The sequence below is a fragment of the Octopus sinensis genome, linkage group LG11 (assembly GCF_006345805.1).
Source record: "Octopus sinensis linkage group LG11, ASM634580v1, whole genome shotgun sequence".
Lineage (NCBI taxonomy): Eukaryota > Metazoa > Mollusca > Cephalopoda > Octopoda > Octopodidae > Octopus > Octopus sinensis.
Window position 1 is genome coordinate 73,349,526 of NC_043007.1, and position 24,970 is coordinate 73,374,495.

The following is a 24,970-nucleotide window of genomic DNA, read 5'->3' on the forward strand; positions in this document are numbered from 1 at the left end:
AAAAACCATGCCAAAACAGAGAGTGGAGCACAATGCAATCCATGTGAAACGATATTTTTAAGTAAATATTTTTGGACAAAACAAATACCTATTTATTTCTAGTTGGTTATCACTGTCATTACATATAGGGATGTCTTAATTATGTTGTTTTGTCTCTCATTGTCCATTCTTTTCAACTTGTTAAAACAAAAAAGTTGCAGAAGATAAGTTTAGGGAACAAATAACTTCAACAAGCCTCAACACAGTTATCCCCACCTGCTAGAAATTGCAACCAAATCTACATTTTGAAAAAGAAATGGAACAATGCAGTGTCTGAAGACTAAATGGTTGTAACTGGAATACCCTTTATCAAAGATTTGCTCAATTTTGGCTGGCTTAGGACAAAAAAAAAAAAAAATCATTTTTACACACAAAAGGCACAGGAGTGGTTGTGTGGTAAGTAGCTTGCTTACCAACCCCATGGTTCCGGGTTCAGTCCCACTGCGTGGCAAGTGTCTTCTACTATAGCCTCGTGCTGACCAAAGCTTTGTGAGTGGATTTGATAGACAGAAACTGAAAGAAGCCTGTTGTATATGTGTGTGTATATGTTTGTCCCTTCAACATTGCTTGACAACCGATGCGGGTGTGTTTATGTCCCCGTAACTTAGCGGTTCGGCAAAAAGAGACTGATAGAATAAGTACTAGGCTTACAAAGAATAAGTCTTGGGGGTGATTTATTCGACTAAAAGCGCTGCTCCAGCATGGCCACAGTCAAATAACTGAAACAAGTAAAAGAGAGAGTGTAAAGAATAAAACAGTCATCAAAGGTTTACCAAAGCTACTTTGATGAAGGTTTTTATTTAAAAAAATTAAAGCATTATGTGGTTTGAATTCCTTTCAATGCTTTTCATATGATATTTCTGTTGGATTACACTACTTTAGTTTAATTTTGACAAAAATTTTTTCAAAATAACTTAAGTGGGTGTTTCAAGGCAGCAAGTTGGCAGAATCGTTAGCATGCCAGACAAAATGTTTCAAAATGCTTAGTGGCATTTTGTCTGTCTATGTTCTGAGTTCAAATTCTGCCATGGTCAACTTTGCCTTTCATCCTTCAGGGCTTGAACACTGGGGGTTAATATAATCGCTTTAGCTCTTTCCCCCAAACTGTTGACCTTGTGCCACAATTTGAAACCGTTATTAAGCAGGTATTTCAAGGTGGTGAAGTGGTAGAATCGTTAGTATGCCAGGCAAAATGCTGATGGCATTTCATCTGACTTTTTCCACCAGTTGACTTTGCCTTTCATCCTTTTGGGGTGAAGTCATGTTAGCGTTAAACTTTCCGGGAGATTTCTTAATATGTACAACTAATTACACCAAAAATTCCCTTAATCAAATTTAAGGAAATATAACAAGAGATATACACATTTACAGATAAATGGATTTTCAGCATTTAACACCATAAATGTGAATGGTATAAATTTTAGAGTCAAAGTTGTTGTAAAGTACAGTAAGATACTTTGTCAAGGATAGAATTTTATTTTAGAAAATATCAAATTGTTTTAAGAGGGAAAATATTTTGACTTCAATAAAATTCCAAAATTTTAACTTGTACTTGAGATAATGAAAGGAAAAAGCAAGAAGGCATGGCAGTTTTTAAAAGGATGTTGCAGTATATGGAAAAGAACATTGTTATAAATTAATGCAATATTCAGGTGGAATTGCCAAAAACAAATGAACATTTGATATACCTTTAATTTTATTTACACAATTTGAATGCTATGAAAGCATTCTACAAATGATAAAGAAAATTTGTTAAAAAAAAAAAAAAGATTGTTCCAAGTATAATTTTACAATCATCAGCTCATGTGTACACAGCCATGTTTAAGTAGTGTTGATGGATACTAATAATATAATCTGCATTAGACTAAGGAGTTTAACTTCATACACACCTTGCACTAAATTCTTAATACATGCAGGAAAGCCATGTTCAAAATATACCTTCTTTAAAATGAAGTGTTTCAACCAAAGCAATAAAACAGTAAAAGAAATTGCTTCCAAAAGATACAGAAATAAAATACAGCAATTATTGTGGGTAACAATTATTAACAACACAACTGCCATACAATGGCTGCTTAAGAGTAACTAACATCAATAAACAATAGGACATTCAGTTTTAGCTTCAATTAAAAAGAATAAAGAATGCCTATTAGCTGCTTTTTAAGACACTTGAAATATTGAAAGACTTTATTTGTAGTTTTTGAACCATATGAAACAATTTGGTGAGGATCTGAAGTTGTAATATTAGAGAATAAGAAATATGCACTTGGCCTTGAATGGCATCTCATCAGGTCTGAAAAAATATTTACAATTCACATCTATAAAAAGGAAATCTCTAATTCTTTTAAAATAATGCAACTTTGTATTTTTTAACTATCAACTTCTTCAATTCGAAACAATTCACAAAGAAATTTTACTTCATCAAATAAATTATTAATGATATTACTGAGTAAAACACTGCATCAGTTAAAGCATTTCACAAATGTAATTCTATATTTCGAAAGTGAGACTGGAGGGAGCAGGAAGATCAGGTTGGTGCTGCTTTAGGTCCCATTACACAGCTTTGTTATTGTGTGAAGTAGTAAAGGTTTCTTATGTAAGCACGAAAACTCAGAATCAATGAGAAAAAATGGCAAGCTGTCATATTCCTGCCTTTCTTAAAACCATTATTGATGTGTGTAGCAGTTCAGATTGGAAATTGAAACTACAAGGCAGGCTCTGTTTATGGAGAACTTAGTCTTATTATGGCATCAAACACGTGTCAAATTCGCTAAATTTTAATGAATTTCAGTTCAGCTGGATAATCTAGTAGTAATTTTTATTAGATTAACTACACTTTGCTTTTTAAGTGTTTTTATAATGATAGAATTAGCATAAATGCTAATTAACTGATGAAAATTATAAATTTATGTTCAGATCTTTATCATTTAAGATGAAGAATAGCTAATCAAAATGTTTTGCAATGTTTTTTTTTTTTTACATAAAAGTTATGAATAAATTCAATGTCAGTCTTTACTGCTTGTTCACATTGTTTATTTTGGTGCACTTTAAGAGAGAATAAATTAAAATGGTTTACAGCGTCGAAATATACTGAGATCTATTGTCTAATAGTTATCAGACAAAAGTAATTAATGTTAAAATTTTACCATTACCCAACTGTTTCTCTATACACTAAAACATAATTACAAGCTTGTAGTAAAATTTCTAGGGAAAGGAAAAAAAAATTAGGGTGCATACTTCAAAGCGGACATATACACATTCACACACACAAACAAATATTCAAAAATACTGTTTATTAAAAATAACAACTTGATATATAGTACAAAGAAAGAAAAATATTAACTATTTAGAGGAGGGAAAATAATATAAGATATTGACAAATTTAGATCAGTGGTACTCAACCAGGGTTCATGCAAGGGATCTACAGTAATATTTTAAGGGTCCATGAAAAAAATTTTGCTTTAGATGTATTTATTGTAAGAAACAACTAGGTTGATTTCTATAACATTCTACATAGTTCAAAATGTTTCCAGCCACTAAAACAGGTTCTCTTAGTGCTATTGCAAACTTATGTAAGTGAATGTGTGAAAAATAAAATGAGAATTTTGAAAGAATTATCTTTAAAACTAGTTTTTAAACACTGAAAACCTATGAGGGTCCACAAGAATAAAATAGTAATCAAAGGGATGGGGGTCCATAAATAGAAAATGGTTGAGAACTATTGCTTTAGATGGTATATAAAAACCTTATTTCAACATAACAGCTACATTACTAATACTGTACTGTGACCAAAGGCAAAAAGAGTTAATTTTCACTGGCCCACTAATCAAAGCTGCAAATAGGTGTTAACAGTAGGAGCATAGAAAAATGTGTGTAGTTAGTTTGCAATATTGTGTTCAAGCTCTATAGTTCTGAAAACAAAAAAAAAAAAACGAAGCATCAGAAGCTACTCAAGTAAATCTGCTACAAGAGTTTCTCTGAAATTAGCATGACCACCACCACCAAGAACAATCACTTGGTGGTTAAAAAAAATTGAAGCAAAGTTAAGAGGAGACAGTGCAATCGTTTATAAACAAATTAACTTCAATAATTTGGTAGAATTAAGAAATGAATTGCAAACAGAAAACATGCAATTACTAATTTCAAAACCCTTGAAAATTCTGACCTTCAAATATTTTTTTATTTATTTTCTATTTCATTGTCTTTGGAAGAAAGGTGAGAAAGAGAAGCATTTCTAGATGATTGAACATCTTTGCATTGAAGTACATTAGCACACATTTTCTGGCAACGAGAAAATATGTTTTGTTTATTATCTGTAAATAAAAAACCTAATTGCACAATTTTGAATGTAAGCAATTTTCCAGGCAAAGTTTCAAGAAGCTCGTTTGAATATTTTTATGAAATCAAATATCAAAATGCAAAAGTAGAGGTTTTAGACATAAACTATCCTATTAGACTGTAATATAGGGATTGGAAATGATCCAGTAAAACATATTTAAATCATTTAAGAGATGGTAATTTTCTTCAGAACATCGGTTTTGAAGATGTGCTTATGTACATTTTCAAATCTTTTTTAACATTACATAGCATTATTACAAATGGCCACCAGTTATAAAAGTTTTACAAAATAAAAAAAAAAGCAACCCCCCCCCCAAAAAAAAACAGAAAAAAAAACCAAGTCTCACATATATGAAATGTGCATTCACAAAGTCAGTGTTTTTCATACATAATCACAATACACACAATAAAAATATAATTGGTTCAGATATTCTTTCGTGGCAATCAGTTTCGTAATTCCCTATTTGTAGATTTCATGCTCCATAAATTATTAGAGAGAGGGGTTTTAGAGCCAGTTGCTGTATGTAATACAACCATGAAGTAGGAGTTGTGGGTAGCTAGAGTTAGGCAGACTGAGAAAAACGAGGTAATATGTATTGCCTTGAGACACAGCACTATGGGTTGTAACAGGGACGTAGGGTCAGCAGTTCAGGATTTTTACCTCACAACCATTGTTCTACTTCAGAAATTTGGTTAAACATTGTAATACTGATGATTAACTTTTGAAAATTCAAATTGAATGTTTTTTAATATTACAATTACTAATATAATACTAATTAGAAATAATTTAAATGAACAAATCAAGTAGAATTATAAAATGAATAATTGTATTAAATTTGCATAGAAAAGTTGTTTGTATAAATGTTTTCTTTTTTAAGAAAATTAAATTGTGAACATTACAAAATTTCATGTTGTTAACTATAAGGTATCTAAGAGAGTTAACATCACAAGACTTTAAAATAATCAATATTGCTAGTGATTGGATTCAACAGCAATTTTAAAAAGTTAATTTTGATTGTAGACAGCCTTTAAGAAATCGTAATAAATTGAATGGTTTATTGAAAAAAATAAAACTAGCATTTAGGATTATAAAAAAAATGTATCAATTAAAATCTAAAATTTAATATGACTTTTAAAATACCCCAAAGATAAAACAATTAATTAAAAGATCGTCAATGTATGGAACTTAAAATCTAACAATCATGAAAATCAATTCTAGCATTTAGAAACAAATTCACAACATGAAATATGATGCAATGAACAAAAAAGACAAAATAAAAGGTAAGAAAAAAAGGAGAAAAAACCCCATCAGATAATTAAATGTAAATTATTGCAAATTTTAATGCATTCTGTACAAAATGTATAAAACTATAAAATTGAAATATGAAGTAATGTAGGAGAAAGAAATTAAATTTGTTTATGCTTTACCAAATTGACCAGGCTTGTGACAGCAGTGTACTGCCACACTAGTGTAAACATACACTTACAGAGAGGCACAGCAGTTGTAGTTGGTAGGTAGAGATATGGAGTAATAATAATATTATTTGAAGCACCATATAAATATAATCGCTGAATCGTTTTGGACTTTACTATCTTTAAAAATATGGCATCAAAATTAATGAGAAAGCATTCCTAACTGGCAATAGGTAAATGAACATCTTTTTATATACACATTCGTACACACACACACACAAGTTAACTAAAAGAGAATTATTTTCGACAGATTCACTTCATCTTAAAATGTTATACACTAAATGGTATATCAACAATAATACATAATAATGCCATTACTCATTGCAATATAAATTGCTGGATTAAGAGGACAGTTCTATAAATCAATGACATAGTGAAGTATTGGGTATAAAAGTCACATCTTTTAAATCTAGGTGGGAAGATAAATAACACACACACACACACATACAAAATGAAATGAAATAAAAAAATATCTTTTTTTTTATTTGCTCTGTATATATTTACTGTTTACTTTTTTTTGTCTTAAAAAGGCTATATTCTTCATTTTACAAATAGCTAGCTCCCTTAAAATTATTTTCTTGGTTGCGATAATTTTTATATTTCTCTCTTCCTTTCATTTAATATGAAAATTAAGTTGCAGGTAAAACTGTAAACCTTTCAAATGGAAAGTTCATTAAAAAAAATATATTTTACTTGAATCCCATAATATACAGTCTAGCTATCAGTAATCAGCCCATTTACGGGAATTAATCTACAACTGATTGATTTTTAGGATATTTGTCATTTCTTCTTCTGTTGTTGCTTTATGGTGCCTCGAGGAGGAGTGTTTGGTCGACCAGAATTCAAACCACTGTATTGATATTTTGCTTTCTTTTCAGAGGGTTTTAGAATCTGGGGAAAAATTGAAATTGAAATCCATACATAATTTATTCTCTCACAGTTAGAAGAATAAAGAGAAAAAAGGTCAACAGAAACAATTAACAAAAAAAAAAAAAAAACTTATAAAATTTTCATAAATGTCTTGCAAATTATTTGGTGACCTGAATGGTGCTGGTGTCATGAAAAATCACACCTGTGTACACATTGTAAAGAGGTTGGCATTAGGAAGGACATCCAGCCACAGCAGACAGCTTATTGTAGCCCGTCAAACTCTCCAATCCATGCCAGCATGGAAAATGGACATTAAATGATAATGATGAATTTGCTGTAATGTATATTAAATCAGTGCAATACAGGAAGGAGGAAAATATCTAATCATTTTGGACACTTGACTTTCTTTGGAGAGAGAAAAAATCTGAGACACTTACACAACAGGCTATGTAAGTAATTAAGGGTTCTTAAAGATTGTCAGTATGTTATTGGTTTGTAAAGGTGGCAAGCTGGCAGAACTGCTAGCATGCCAGGCAAAACGCTTAGCAGCACTTCACCCATCTTTATGTTCGGAGTTCAAATGCAGCAGTGGTTGACTTTGCCTTTCATCCTTTCCGAGTCAATAAAATAAGTACCAGCTGAGCACTGGGGTTGATGTAATTGATTTACTTCCTCCCCTGAAATTGCTGGTTTTGTGCTAAAATATTATAGGTTTGTTTACTGAAATAGGGGAGATGTATGGGATTTTTGAAGCAGTATGTACACTACTGGTACTGCAACCACCAACATCATGTGTTCCATTATTGTTGCTACTGAGTTCAAACCTCTTTGTACTTAACACCTTTCATCCTTCAGCAGTTAAAGTGATGTTGACTAAATCATCAAAACTCCTTGGGCAAGTGTCTTCAGCTATAGATCTGGGCTGACCCAAAGCTTTGTAAGCTGATTTGGCAGACAGAAACTGTATGTAGCCTAATGTGTGTGTGTCTTCTTGTCTTGACATCATGTGATAGTCATAAGAAAGTATCACTGTCATAAAAGTAGTGTCATTCATTTCTTCTATTATGCAGAAACATGTCTGGTCATTGGGAAATATTAACTTACTTGGAAACAAGCATTTAATAACAAGAAGGGCATCCAGCTCTAAAAAAATCTGCTTCAACAAATTCCATCTGATCCATGTAAACATGGAAAAGTGGACGTTAAAATAGTCATGGTGATGATATCAAATTTACTATTATTAGTCATACTGTAAAGTTATATATAAACATGTCAACTGTAAAGCGTGGTAAGGTTTATAAAGACAGAGAAAGAATATATGAAATACAGAAACTAATATGGCATATTATTCACGTTGGTGGTAATGTGTTAAATGGCATGTGCAAACACAGAATTGAAATATGCCACTTAGTTGGTGAAGGAAAAATAACTTCAAGCCTTTTGTTAGTGACTGTCAAAGACAGAAAAAAGGTAAAAGGGTATTTTAATGTTTTACAGAAAACTGAATGGTACTCGCTATTCACTTTAACTAATTTGCTTGTTGAATAGTACTATTTGAAAGGAAATCTGATCTTTGATAGTAGAGAATGTGACAGATATGAGGAGTTCTAGTAGTAGTCTTTTCAAGCCTGTATTGACTGGGGAAAGTTTTTACAAGTAGGAAAGTGTCAGGCAAATGATGATAAAGCTTCATGTACTGAATATATTTACACAATATAATTAAATTAATTCAAGTGTTTGTCTCTTAAGTGGATAAAGGAGGGAAAAAATGTCATGGTGATTTGTGATTATGACAGAGAAGGGGAGATAATATCCATTAATTAAGAATTAAATATAAAAACTGATAGAGGGAGGGGGAGAAATGTTCATTTCACATGGAACAATGCATTTGGTGTTGGTGGCTCTGTTAAACATACCAGGTCCACCATACTGTAAGACATATAGAATATCCACCAAATAACCTTAAAAAATAAGAGGGCACATTTGACTAAGCAGTCCTTGATCAAGAAAATGACAGGACTATTACTGTTGAAAACCTTCGCCATAGGACTACTTCATCAAAGCCATCTTAGAGCTGAACAGCAACAGAACCATGTACACACACACAATCATTTAATGTCTGTTCTCCATGCTAGCATGGGTTCGATAGGAGATGATGAGGCTGGGAACTGCATCAGGCTCCATTGTTTTGGCATGGTTTCTACAGCTGGATAACCTTCCTAATACCAACTACTTTACAGTTTGTGTGCAGATATATATATATATATATATATATGTGTGTGTGTTTGGTAAAATAGAAAGATGAATAATCTTGTTGCAGATTAATCATGAAAGCATACTGGGAGAAAGGTAGGTTTGGAGATGATGTACAGGTATTATATATTAGAAGAAATAAGGTACTCAGAAATCTGGATGGTTTTATATTTACAGATATTTATTAATATATCACATGCTTTTATAAATCATATATTAGCGCTTGCATCCACTCTAGTGGAGTCTTCAGAAGACTATAAAACCATCCAGATTTCTGAGCACCTTATTTCTTCTAATATATATATAATACGGATTAGAAGTATTAAGAGGTGATAAGTACAAATATAAATATGGTACCAGTTCAAATATGCTCGAAACATAAACCCAATGAAAGCCATTCATGGTGAAGGGGATAAATTCTCACTACAGATTAAGTGTAAACACCCCATGTCAGTCCAAAGCACTCCCTACCTAGATTAATGGATGCATGCATTTCGGGCAATTAGGGAAAGGGAGGCACTATGAACTGGTATATTTTATTATATTCCAGTCAATGTACCGTGATTGGTTACAATAATCGGTGAGCTGACCATAAAATACAGATAAGACTTGGTGTGTTTACACTTATTTGTCTACAAGAAATTTTTTCAATGAAAAAACAGTAAATGATTTTCTTACAGGTTTGAACATGCCTGAAACTTATTTGAACTGGTAACAAGTTTATGTGTGTGTGTGTGTATGTATATATATGGCTGAAAATAGATTAAAATGTAAAGGTAATGCATTTTCCCATGTGAATTAGAAGAATGTAGTGCATTCATTGACATTTGTGTTTGGGGGAAAAACACTTTCTATCTTTGTTTACAATTCAAGTATTGTGCTTTTTATGTGCACTAGTACAGGTGCTTTTCTTATATGGTATCAACACTGGTACTTTTTACATAACACCAGTACTGGTGCTTTTTACATGGTACCAACACTGGCAGAGTCACATTGGAACATAATACAAAATATAAAAATTAATGTGATGGAAAAATCAATTTCTTATCAACAAAACAAAGAATAATCCTACCTGAAATGAACAGAGAAGACATTCATCCACTGACATCATTCCTCCAGCATTATCGAATTCTCCACAGTAGTTGGGGGCTGAAAACAGTGTCACCAGTTGGCGCTTAGCAAAAAACTCATATCCATCTTCAACAACCTGAAGCAAAAAGGTTTTATAAATTTGTTAAAGTATTTAAAGTAAATTCTCATTAAGCTCAACTAAATACATTATATATTACAGAATTATTATTTTTGTTAAAAAGTAAAAATATTTATCAACATAAGACACAAACACACACATACACTTGGCAGTTTACAGAAATGTATCACTGAGCCATACTTCATGAAAAGTTAATATTTTATACTGTTGAACAAACAAGATATGATCTTACTATAACTACTATCAAACAGCTGGAAACAACAGTGCAATGCTTCATCATTGTTATTGATGAGAGAGCAGCACACACCCTCAAAGTCATACTGAGGCTCAAATATATGAAGCCCAATATAGCCATCATGACTATCCGTCTGAAAAGGGGACACCAGACACATGCATCATCTATGGCTGGTGTGCATAACAGTGGTAACCTTATATCAAGATAAATAATGCATAACTTTGCGGGTAGGGCTCAGTTGAGTAACCCATCATGCTTAAAAGGTCCTTGGATAAGGGTTGTTTAAGGATGAATGAGATACCCATTATTCAAATCACAAAGAATCCCTCTCAACACATGGCTATGATGGTCCTCAACAACTCCTGCTCATGATCAGAGATGCACATATTGTTAGCCACTAAAAGACATGCTCAACTGGTTACGGTCAAGCAACTGACAAGCAAATCTGTGGTATTGAGCTGAATATTTGCTGTAACCCATGTTTTACAGTTTTACACCAAGACAAAGCATGTACATATTAACACTTCCAATAAGCTGAGATCAGAAGCCACTACCTGGTATTGCATCAGGGCATCTATGGGACTAACTGTCTTGTATTATTATTATTCATGGTTTAAAATTCACTTTCCATGTTGGCATGGGTTGGACAGTTGACATGGAGCTGGCCTGCTGGGGAGCTGTCTAGACTCCAACTGTCTGTTGTGACATGGTTTCTACAGTTGGATGTTTTTCCTAATGCCAACCACTTAACAGCATGCCACCTGCACAGGATTATTTTTATACAGTGGTGGATCATAGATAAAAAAAAATTAATGGGAGTGTTGCTTCAGAAAATTTGCAGCCATCGTTTTAATATTGTGTAGAAGGAAACAAACATAAAAATTAAATTTATACATAAACTTGATTGGTTCGTGTTTTAGCCACTACCAGGTAGTGTGTTTAATTTGTTCACTGAATACCACCATCAATTCCCCCTTGTTTTTCAAAAATCCCTCCTAAATCACAAAATAATGGAAGAAAATCTGCCCTATTTTTCAAATCCTGGCAGCAACATTGTAACTGGAAGCAGGATAATAATCTAATTCTACACTTTATCAAATTCAAGAATATAAACATGTTTTTAAGCACACGGAGTCAACTAGAGTCAGCACTGTGTGAACAATGATGCTCTCTCTCCCTAGAATGCAGCTTCCTATCATGGACATGTGAGCATGCACACAACAGCCAAACACTGTGTCGCTGGAACTGTGAAGCGCATAGTTCTAAAGAAGGATTTTTGTATTTTTTTCATAAACTAGAGGATGGCTACTGACATTAAGCCTAAGGATGATATAATGTACAAGTATAAAGAAAGAATTCAAGAAAAAAGGTCTCGTTATATTGAATGTTATCGATAATATCAAGTGGAAATAGGGAGTGCTGCAGTTCTGCAGTGCCTATACACAAACCGCCACTGTTATTATATAATCTTAGTGGCATTTCATTCATCTTCATGTTCTGAGTTCAAATTATGCTGTGGCCGACTTTGCCTTTCATCCTTTCTGAATCAATAAAATAAGTACCAGTTGAGTACTGGGGCTAATGTATTTGACTTGTCCCCCTCCCCCTGAACCATCATCATCATCATCGATAATATTAATACGTTAACTTTTTGTTTTTGTATGTACTTGTTTTTTGCGTCACAATTCTTGGAAATGGCAAAGTGAGAGAGTGTGAGAGACAGTGAGTGATGACAGAATTCGTTTTGTTTTTAAATGTTTCAGATAGTACGTAAGAGTGAGAGAGAAAGAGCAAGAGTGAAAGAGACAGTGAGTGGTGATGGCGTTCATTTTGTATTTTTAAATGTTTCAGACAGGAAGTTCAGAGAGAAAGAGACAGTGAATGGTGATGGTGTTCATTTTGTGTTTTTAAATGTTTATCACATCGCAAGTAGATACATATACACATTGTTAAATGAAAAGCGGGAGAGAAGAGGGACACAAAGGAAGTGAAAGAGAAAGAGAGAAAGTGAGAGACAGTTCATACACAGACACAGCAAATATTGGCTGTCAATTTCACTTTTCATTACCACACAAGGATAAAATTAACTCACAAATGGCTGAGTACTCCACAGACATGCATAACAATGTAGTTCTCAGGGAGATTCAGCCTCACACAGAATACGATAAGGCTGGCCCCTTTAAATTACAGCTACAACTCAAGAACTCAAGACACACATATATATATATATATATATAATATATAATATTATAATATATATATATATATATATATATATATATATATATATAATTTTTAGGGAATATACTTCCGAATAAATATAAAATATGAATGTATTCATGTGTATGTGTGTGTGTATATAGTACAGGTTAGTTAAAACATGTTTGCAATAATAAGTGTTGAGGTGGAAATAAACACAATTACTAAACTTTCATTCATCATCATCATCATCATCGTCGTTTAACGTCCGTTCTCCATGCTAGCATGGGTTGGACGGTTCGACCGGGGTTCTGGGAAGCCAGAAGGCTGCACCAGGCTCCAGTCTAATTTGGCAATGTTTCTACAGCTGGATGCCCTTCCTAACGCCAACCACTCCGTGAGTGTAGTGGTGCTTTTTACGTGCCACCTGCACAGGTGCCAGGCGGGGCTGGCAACGGCACGGTCAGATTGGTGTATTTTATGTGCCACCGGCACGGAAGCCAGTCGAGGCGGTGCTGGCATCGGCCACGAGTCGGATAGTGCTTTTTACGTACCACCAGACCAGGGAACCTGGCTGTTCAATTCGATTTCGATTTCGCTTGCCACAACATGTCTCACAAGCAAAGGGGGTTGGCAAGGGTGCCTGTCGTACGGTCGCATTGGAGTATTTTACGTGCCACGGCCACGAGTCGGATAGTGCTTTTTACGTACCACCAGACCAGGGATCCTGGCTGGTTCAATTCGATTTCGATTTCGCTTGCCCCAACATGTCTTCACAAGCCAAGGGGTTGGCATGGGTGCCTGTGTACGGTCGCATTGGAGTATTTTACGTGCCACGGCCCCGAGTCGGATAGTGCTTTTTAACCACCAGGCCAGGGATCTGGCTGGTTCAATTCGGTTTCGATTTCGCTTGCCCCAACATGTTTCGCAAGCATGGGGGGTTGGGATGGGTGTCTGTCGTGGATGAGGTTCTATATCGACTGCGCTTGCCTCCAAAGGGATCTGTGTCCAAGGGAGGAAAGGCATTCATAAGTGGGCTGGGCTCTTGTCCTGCCTGGTCTTCTCAAGTACAGATATTCCAAGGTCTCGGTCTCTGGTCATTCCTCAGTGAGCCTAAAGTCGAAGGTCGTGCTTCACCACTCGTCCCAGGTTTTCTGGGTCTACCTCTTCCACGGGTTCCTCAACTGCTAGGGATTGGCACTTTCTCACACACCTATCTTCATCCATTCTCGCCACATGACCATACCAGCGCAATCGTCTCTTTGCACACCAAAACTGATGCTTCTTAGGTACACATTTCTCTCAAGGTGCTAACGCTCTGTCGAGTATGTACACTTGAATTACACATCCATCGGAGCACTATGGCTTCATTCCTCACGAGCTTACGCATGTCATCAGCAGTCACAGCCATGTTTCGCTGCCATTAGCATGGCTGTTTGTACCACGCATCATACAGTTGCCTTTTACTCTGAGCGAGAGGCCTTAGTCACCAGCAGAGGTAAGAGCTCCCTAAACTTTGCCAGGCTATTTATTCTAGCAGTTACACTTTCAGAGCACCCACCCCCACTACTGACTTGGTCACCTAGATAACGGAAGCTATCAACTACTTCTAGTTTTTCCCCCTGGAAAAGTGACGGAAGTTGTTTTCTGCAGATTTTCGGAGGTTAATGCTCCGAGCATTGCCACATACAAAAACTATCTTCCCAGTTAGCCTACCTTTGACATTGTGCACCTCTTATGTGTCCATAGCTTACACTGGGTACATCTTATAGAGTTTCTACCTACACCTTTTCTACAGATCGAGAAGGGCCATCTTCTGAAGATATTTGTGGATTGTCTACCTTTCTACTTATTAGTACTTTGGTTTTAGCTAGGTTGACTCTAAGGCCCCATGATTCTAACCCTCCTTCACACTGGAACTTCTCTCCAGTTGGATGTGACTCAGCAATAAGAGCAAGGTCGTCAGCGTAGTGGAGCTCCCAGGGACAGCCTGGTCTTGAATTCCTCAGTAATTGCCATTTGGATTATTTGTTCTTTTGCATTTCAATTAGAACATTTGTACCCATAAATTTTCAACAACTGCACGCCAGAAGAAATGGAAAAACAAGTAATTTTATCTCCTAAAAATTCTGACTGTCTTGCAATAAATAAAAAAGGTCTTAATATAGTCATTGGTGTTACATTACTTTCTATATTCTGTAACTGTCGCAATATACTTTTCTAGGCCTGAAATTTTTATGGGAAGGGGGCCAGTTGATTAGATCGACTCCAGTACACAAATGGTACTTAATTTATCGACTCCGAAAGGGTGAACGGTAAAGTCAATCTTGGCAGAATTTGAACTCAGAACATAAAGACAGACGGTCATAATATGCAAACATTTCTCATGGCACCAGTACACTGTTTACAGATGCTTACATTTTTTATTGCAGCGTGGAAGGTGTTTATAAGACATTTTTGTCGCTTTGAGACCATGACCTGTTTACTGACAAAATTCCGTGCAGCACGGAATTTTGTCATTGAACAGGTCACGGTCTCAAAGCGACAAAAATATTTTGGCAAATTAAATTTAAATGTTGAAGTGAATCTAACAGGTTTATAAACACCTTCCACACTGCAATTGTTTTCGTTCTAGCACAAGATCTCAGATCAGGTCACTTGCTATGCAAATACATTTCTGTAATACACTTTTTAATGTTTTCTGTGAATTTTTGACAGGTCGAGCTAGTTATTATTATTACTACTATTATTATTAACTGTAAACTGATGCATGGTTGAGGGAATCCTTTAGTTCTGCCAACAATTTCTTTAGTGTTGGTGGTAGGAAGAGCATCAAACTCTAAGAACTATGACATATACAACAACAAAGTGAATAGTATTATTGTTGCTAGGGGAGGTCAGTAACCAATGTAGGGTAGTGTGGTGGAGAAGATCTGTCTAATCCATGACAGCATGAAAAAACAGATTTCAAAAGATGATTATTATCATTACTTAGAGAGAAGAGCAAAGCTCAGTCTTTGCAAACCTCTGACTGTTTGAGGTCAACAAGATGTGCATAGGAAAAGCATAGCATGAAAGTATTTGGTGTAGAGGTTGTAGGGTGATGATAAAACGAGAAGAAACAAGGATGTAGGATGGTGGCTACAAAGGAACCTTTTAGTTCAAATGAGGAGAAACTGTTATAATCACACTAGGGGGGAAAAAAAAAAAAAAAGAAAAGGGCATATCAATGGACAAAAGGTGGCATTCATATTATTAACTGAAGCTTTGCCAATCAAGTGGAGGATAACTTCTTGTATTTTAAATGAAGTATAAAATGTTGATACATGTCTGTACCAGCTTCACCATCTAAGACAAGTGACCGGAACAATAATGTAGGCTTCACACATTTTCATTCAAATTTTACACATCTTACTTAGGATTCATGCAGTGTCATGGGCCAAAAATATTTTCAACTTCTTGCCTAATGCAAGCTTGGAGCAATCTCTTACACTATTTCAGTATTACGTGTCAAAAGTGAAACAATAACATCTCTATTGTAAAGTGGGATAACACTTTCAGATTTAATAGTTTCACTATTAATACTGAAACTATTATTTCACTTATATCCATGCATGAAGGCATATATATATATATATATATATATATATATATATACAGGGGTTAGACAAAATAATGGAAACACATAACATCATAATTTTGAAATATTTATAAAACTGTCAAAAGCTTGTTTATTTTTATGTCTTTTGATTTATTATTAGTGTTGTTTAATATGTTTCGCTCAACTTGCAGTTTCTTTACAGATATCATCAGAAAAAGGTAATTAAAATGACAGATCTATCTGACTTTCAAAGAGGTCCAATTGTTGGTGCTCATATGGCAAGCACTAGCGTAATGAAAACAGCCGAAATGTTTGGTGTATCAAGAAGTACTGTCTTGAAAGTAATGACAGCCTTTGAGAAAGAAAGAAAAGCCTCCTTGTTGAAACAAAACTCCAGAAGAAAACTAAAACTTTCAGATAGGGATCATCAGACTCTTATGCAAATTGTTAGAAAGGATCACAAAAGTACAGCTCCCAAAATTACTGCAGAGCTTAATGACCACTTTGAGAACCCAGTTTCCACAAAAACTGTTTGCCGAGAGCTGCACAAAGCCAGATTTCATGGGAAGGCAGCAATCAGAAAACCACTACTTTCAAAAGCAAATGCGGCACAAGGTTTGGACTGGAGTAAAAGCCTACAGAATTGGTCCTTAGAGCAGTGGAAGAACGTTATTTTCTCAGACGAGTCATCCTTTACCTTATTTCTGACCACCGACCAAATATACATGTGGACGTAGCTAAAAGAAGCATTTGACCCAGACTGCTTTCTTCCAACTGTTAGACATGAAGGAGGATCTGTGATGATCTGGGGGTGCTATATCTTGGAAATCCACCAGCCCAATTGTTTCCCTTCATGGCAGAATTAATAGTCAGGACTATTTAAGCATTTTATCTGATCAAATTCATCCTATGGCTGCATGGATATATGCGTACATATGTATATCTATCTATATATATATGCTATATATATATGCATATATATATATATATATATATATATATATATATATATGCATATATATATATGCATATATATATATGCATATATATACATGCATATATATATATATGCATATATATACATGCATATATATGCATATATATATATGCATATATATATGCATATATTATATATGCATATATATATATATATATATATGCATATATATATATATTATATATATATATATATATGCATTATATATATATATATCATATATATATATATATATATATATATGCATATATATATATATATATATATATATATATATATATATATATATATATATATATATGCATATATATATATATATATGCATATATATATATATATATATATATATATATGCATAATATATATATATATGCATATTATATATATATATATATATGCATAATATATATATATATATGCATATATATATATATATATATGCATATATATATATATATATTATATGCATATATATATATATATATATATGCATAATATATATATATATATATATGCTATATATATATATATATATATATATGCATATATATATATATATATATCCATCGTGTATTCGCCATCTTGAAGCCTGTTCCTTTAATACACTTCCGCCTTGTCCAAAAATTCCTCTTCCGGACAATTTTACTTAAAAAAGGCAGCCCCATACATTTGCTCTCTCATTCATTCATCTAGCACCCGAGCGCAGAAGTTTGAATGCTTATTTATTTTCACTTTTCGATCGATCATACATGCTTTCTTATCTATCTAAATATTTTTATCTAATTTCTCTATCTATCTAATTATTTTAACTAATTTATCCATTTCTCTTCTCATAATCAACCATCGTGTATTCGCGGTGCACCCGCCCTGCCCACCCCCACCACCAATACCGGATATCTCTATATTTTTGCTCCATCTATACCGGATGTCGCTTCTCCCACCACCATTATAGGTGTCTACTCTTCGAACCCCTCTTCAATACGCTATTTCACCATGCATTACCCCTCTCTTGATATCCTACGTTCTACTTGCCTAGAACCTGTCATCATTTCTCTGAACCACCCCTCCCCACTGGTGCTCCCCTATATTTCTGCACCCCCCCCACAAAAAAAAAGCACCATCCGAACGTGGCCGATGCCAGACCCCTCTGGCACCTGTGCAGGTGGCACGTAAAAAACACCCACTACACTCGCGGAGTGGTTGGCGTTAGGAAGAGCATCCAGCTGTAGAAACACTGCCAGACTAGACTGGAGCCTGGGGCAGTCCCTAGCTCCCCAGACTCTGGTCGAAACCGTCCAACCCGTGCTAGCGCGGAAAACGGACGTTAAACGATGATGATGATATATATATGCATATATATATATATATGCATATATATATGCATATATATATATGCATATATATATGCATATATAATGCATATATATATGCATATATATATGCATATATATATATGCATATATATATATGCATATATATATGCATATATATATATGCATATATATATGCATATATATATATGCATATATATGCATATATTATATGCATATATATATATGCATATATATATGCATATATATATGCATATATATGCATATATATATATATATATATGCATATATATATGCATATATATATATATATATATATATATATATATATATATATATATGCATATATATATATATATACATACATGTATGTGTGTGTCTTTGTACCATCACCATCGCATGAGAACTGATGTTTCTGTATTTACAGCCCTGTAACTTAACCATTTGGCAAAACACACCAATAGAATAAGTACTAGGCTTACAAAGAATAAATCCTGGAGTCAATTTCTTCAACTAAAGGTGGTGCTCCAGCATGGCTGCAGTCACATAACCAAAACAAGTAAAATAATAAAAAAAAACTATGCCATTTTAATCCCGAGCAATGCCAGATGTCACTGCTAATTTCCCATAAATTTGACTGCTTACCTGATGTGCTCGACAAATAAGATCTAAATCATGTCGATTCAGAAATTTGCTGACAATTTCGGCGCCAAAAGTAAAAGAAACCCCACGGTCATTTTCTCCCCAGCCATGTACTTCTTTGTCAGGGTCTGACCAAAGTAAATCACATAAAAGACCTGAAACATAAAGAGAATGATAAAAGAAAGTTCTAAATAAAAGAATACTGGTCATAGCACACTAGTAGTAACTAGTCAACAGGTAAAAAGTTAGTGATCATAGCCTTTGGAAAAAACGTTGATATTCACAAAACTGCATAAGCGGTTTATCCACTCACATTTTCACCTGCTTCAAATAACACAAGACTTATTGTCAGCTGAATAACAAAAAGAATTGCTGAATCACACTCCACCAGGTCATGCATGTAAAAACATTTTCTACAACACATAACATTATAGGATTATATAAATACAAAAATATGTATAACAATGTATTTTATGTATATCGTAATTCTAGTAATGCTTTCACTTAAAATGTTTCACATTTCTCTGTATTATTTATGCTTTATTTCCTTTCCTTTGTAAGAACACGTTTGATGTATTAGGTTGTCAAGAAAGTCCTTGCAGTCTAACCTTTAAATTCAGATGCACATATCTCAGCTCAAACAAAACTTTATTAATCGAAATAAACACCATCAGAATCAACACACTTTTGCCAATGCGAAACAAGTTTATTTATGCCAGTAGCATAAAAATCCTGCGTTCTGGTGGCGATGAAGTTGTTGAAAGCATGTTTGGCATCGTCTTGGTTTTTGAAGCATTTCACATGCAGGAAGTTGTCGAGATGCTTGAAAAAGTGGTAGTCGGTAGGCTAGCGGCATGGTGAGTATGGCAGATGAGGCAGAGTTTCGTAGCCCAATTCGTACAACTTCTGCAGGGTCAGTTGTGTGATGTGCGGCCAAGCATGTCGTGGAGAAGAATTGGCCTTTTTCAATTGACCAATGCTGGCTGTTGCAGTTTCATATGTATTTCATCCATTTGCTGACAGTACTTCTCTGCCATAATGGTTTCCCCTAGATCCAAAAAGCTGTGATGGATGAGACAGACCGCAGACCACCAAACAGTCACCATGACCTTCTTTTGGTGCAACTTTGGCTTCGGGAAGTGCCATTGAGCTTCATCAGTGTCCAACTACTGAGCTGAGCATCACGTGTTGTTGTAAAGAATCCACTTTTTATCACAAGTCACAATCCGGTTGAGCAATGGGTCGTAAAAGAAGAAAAGACAACACTTCAAAATGGCATTTTTTTTGGTTGTTGTTCAATTTAAGCGGCACCCATTTCTCAAGTATTTTTGTTTTTCCAGTCTCTTTCAAGTGGTTGGAAATTGTTGTATACATTACGTCTAATTCAGATTAGATAGAGCGAAAAACGGGCTTTAAAATGATATATAAAGTCAAAGTAATTTAACGAAAATTAATTTGAACATACATCATTTAAAATCAAAATTTAAAATTCCGCAAGAACTTTCTTGACAACCTAATATATGTGCATGTATGTGTGTGAATATAATGATTTAAGTACCATACTATTGTAAGATACATCACAAATAATTTTAACTTCCCCATTTCATTTCAAATTCACTCATAATATTCTCCCTTGTCTGAAGCTACAGTTTCTTTTCAGATCTTGTTGAAAATGCAAATGAATTAAAAATCTTTTGAAATTCACTTAGCAGCATTTTTGAAGAATTTCCATCAGATCTTCAACTGAAAATTAGTAACCTATGGTCAAATGACATGCTAAAAATACAAAAAAGAAAACTTGATTGATTTTATAAATGCCTTCCAGAAAAAGTACATATTACTTTTTAGAAAAAAAGCATTGCTTTTCATTTTGTTTCCTTAAGTATTGCTATTGAATAAGCAGCACAGAATTGTTAGCATTGAGATACACTATGAATATTGAGAGCAGAATTTGGACCAACTTGAAAGGACGATTTTGGTGACAGTTAAAGAAAACTGATATGGCAACTGTTTTATTACCTGTGTCTGGAACATCAGTAGGGCGCATGATTCTACGAATTTGTTCCATTGACTGTAAATCTGGAGAGAGACCTAGGTGAACAGAAGATAGGGAAGAAATGAAACAAAATTCACAGGACAAAAACATTTTATAGATTAGTGTGTAATTTTAGAGAAATTTAAATGAATTTTAATAGTTAAATAGGTGTTTTTAATGTAGAATGCATTCAGCATGCATTAAAAAAACCCAGGTCTTTCAATGTAACAAACTCTAGGGTAGGCCTACCTGAAAAACTTATATGAAAATGAAACATTATGGTTGGTTTAATGGTTTTGTTTTTTAATATTTTCTATTTAAAAAGTTATGTAATTCTTATATCATCATCATTGTTTTACATCTCTTTTTCCTTTAGCGCCAGAAGATATTTCAGTTCCCAACCAACAATTTTCATTTTCTAATACAAGATCTGTCAGAGATTTTACATAAAAACTTGATGAAAAAGCTAAGTACAAAAGCAAAACAAAATGCTTTGAAAACAAAATGTAGGAGAAAATAGTTAAAAAGGAAGAAAGAAAACTGACCTCCATGGCAACAAAATATCTTTTCATCTATGATAGCTGCAATTGGCAGGCAATTAAAGCAGTCTGTAAAAGTTTTCCATAGACGTACATTGAATCTTCGTTTACCTAGAGAAATTGAAATACAAAATCAAATAAATGACTATAAACCTTTATAACTACTCTTGAATAAAAACCATTTAAAAAGTGGAAGAAATAACATTAAATCATTATTTTTCAAAGTAAAACTTTAATATTATAGATTATAATCAAACATTTCTATGATAAAATTCAAACTTAACTGTTTAGCATTTAAATTGGCCATATCTGACCCAAATATTCTACTTGTTTTATGTTCAAAATTGGCTAGACCTGGCTTTTCACACCTACCCTACAAAGTCATTCTAAAAATAAACAACTGCATCACTGAAATCTTAAAACTATGAGATGCTGCATGATTTTAATTCAAAACAATGTGAATGGGTAAGCATTACATTTGATAGAATAATCAATGCTAGAGAGTCAATAATAAGCAGCACATTACTAAAGTTACAAAGCAAGCTTCTTATCCACAGAACCACAACTGTGCCTGAGGATCTTTTCTAGCAAAATCACATTCTCAACATAACTATAGTTGCATTTCAATAACTGACCCTACACTTCAAGGCCAGAAGATACATGAAACCCCCAAACAATTCATGACATCCTACAAAGCTCAGAGACAGGTCCACTATGGAGTCTTGTCCCTGCATCTGAAATAATGCTTCTGGAGCAACCAAATCTTCAGCTTTGATCAACTGTTGATTCTGTAAAAGATGCAAGTAGTCACATATCTAGAATGGTGCTTCAGTTACACATGTACCAAAACATTCACAAATATGTTTCAACTACTAACCTTAAACTAGTGATTTCCAACAAGAGACATACACCCCACTGGTAGGGCATGGGAAAATTGTGGTGGAACCTTTTTTTTCTTTTAGTGGGGATGGAATTGTGAAAATCTTTTCTTTTTCACAGCAAACATACTACACCTATATTCAGCCTAGCCAAACCAATCCCTCTAGCCAAGCGTACTGTGTGAAGACTGTTTGCTACAGTATAGTGCTATTCTAATGCCCTAGGGTGGATATTTCTTTAAGGAAACTATATAATTATGAGAAGTCAATAAATTATTCTTTCTGTTTTTTCACCGGTAGAATATACATTCTTCTGGAAAGTTATAGTGGGACCAGGGGATAGAATAGATTGGGAAACACTGCTTTAGACATCTCTCCTCTGAACAAATTTACAGTGTACAACTTCCACCCAAGCTAACAGAAGATAAAGTTGAACATTAAACCTTATTCAATAGGTAATGGAACCATTCCTCATCCTCTCACTGAATTATTTTTATAGCTGAGTGCTCTTTCTATCCTTAATCCACTCAACTACAAGGAAGCAGTAGAACTTATTTTATTATGTCAGTTAACAGTAGGACTGAGACATTACATTGCACAGGAACACAACACAAAAACAGAAATAACAAGGTGAGAATTAATGGCTACATCATCAGTGATCTAGCACCTTTGTTGTGTTTCTAATATGAGAGACATAGTTATATACTAGATTAACTCACATATAAGTCACACTCCTAATTTAGTGCTAAAGCTTGGTATAAAACTTTAGCTTGGCCCTGTCAAAATCAAATATAATTTTCATATGATTTATGTGTAAATATAGTGTGTGGGTAAATATATGTGTGTGTGTGTGTGTATATATATATATAGTTATATTTTTCTTATGAAAGATACAGACTGCATAGAAGTGCCCAAGTCAAATGTAAATTAAGCAATAAGCTGCAATTTGCTGACTCCATTCTTCAATACTTTATACTATTTATGTGTATGTATATATATGAATGTATAATAAATGGAATAGAGAAAGTTATCAGGTAAACTACAATGAACACTGATATATTAAAAATAAATATAAAAATATATTTTCTTTTAATACGTGACCTAAAATATTTTTTGACACCTATTATTTTCTTTCTACCTTATATTTCTTTCTTTTTTTAAAAAAGACATACAATCCTATACTTCATTATATTATTGCTATGTTTGTATATTCATATATTTATATGTCCATATACATTTTTAATATTCATATATTTTTATATGTATTTTTAATATATCAGTATATGTCCTTTGCACAATTGTTATCTTAATTAAATCTGTACATATGTGTTCATTGTGGTTTACATGATTTGAACTTTCTCCATTCCAAATATTATAATTATGTGCCTCAAATGCTCTTTGGATACTTCCATGTTAGAAAGGGTTTTAATCAAAGAAATTCTAATTCTATTATTCTGTAAAATAATATTTAATTAGTTTAAATGTACACAAATTCATAAAAATAATTTTAAATACCATTAGGCATTCTAAAATACTATTAAATTTCATTCAATTATAAAAAAGGTAAAATCAGACAGAACTTATGGAATGACCTGATAAATAGAGAGAGCAAGAAAGTGAGAAGAGAGAATGTATGCATGACCGTATACTTACACTCATCATAAAAACCATATATTCTATTGATACTGGCACATTCGTGGTTACCACGTAATAGGAAGAAGTTTTCAGGGTACTTAATCTTGTAGGCTAAAAGTAAGCAAATTGTTTCCAAAGACTGTTTCCCTCTGTCCACATAATCTCCAAGGAAAAGATAGTTAGCTTCAGGAGGATAACCACCGTATTCAAATAACCTTAACAAATCGTTGTACTGGCCATGAATGTCACCTAGAAATTAGAAATATGTAAATGTTAGATATCACAATAGATGAATAACAACAATTGTGTTGAATATATTAATAATGATATATTTCAAATTATGTAATCTCGGATAAATTTTAAAGAATAAGTTTGCCAAAACAAATCTATTGAGGCTGAAAACCAAAACCAGAAAGAATTTCTGAGGTTTTAAAAAAACGCTAAAAAAAAATTATTGAATCAAATTAGATATAAAAGTATAAATTTTGAGATTTATATAAAAAAAAAATCTTTTATCTCCAGAAAAAGCATGACAGTTTGCCATGAAACAATTTCTTAATGAATCATATGAATCTCTAAGCAAAATTTAGTAAGGCTAAGTTTAGTCTTACTAAATTTTGCATAGAGATCCATATGTAACCCAGAATAATCTATGAACAATAAAGTCCCAATGCCCTTTCTGGGTAAAACAGAAATGA

The 24,970-nt window shown here is 33.6% G+C and overlaps 1 protein-coding gene across 1 annotated transcript in view; it reads right to left on the reverse strand.

Annotated features, from left to right (window-relative positions):
- Nucleotides 1-1,713: 1,713 nt before the first annotated feature.
- LOC115217539 (serine/threonine-protein phosphatase PP1-beta catalytic subunit) overlaps nt 1,714-24,970 on the reverse strand; it is a 35,127-nt gene continuing 11,870 nt past the window's right edge. Inside the window, exons 3-8 of the mRNA XM_029787266.2 lie at nt 24,291-24,521; nt 21,766-21,870; nt 21,205-21,276; nt 19,189-19,340; nt 10,043-10,177; nt 1,714-6,738 (exon numbers count right to left, since the gene is read on the reverse strand). Of these exons, the coding sequence (XP_029643126.1) occupies nt 6,628-6,738; nt 10,043-10,177; nt 19,189-19,340; nt 21,205-21,276; nt 21,766-21,870; nt 24,291-24,521 (806 nt within the window). The 3' untranslated portion in view covers nt 1,714-6,627. The remainder of the gene's footprint in view (nt 6,739-10,042; nt 10,178-19,188; nt 19,341-21,204; nt 21,277-21,765; nt 21,871-24,290; nt 24,522-24,970) is intronic.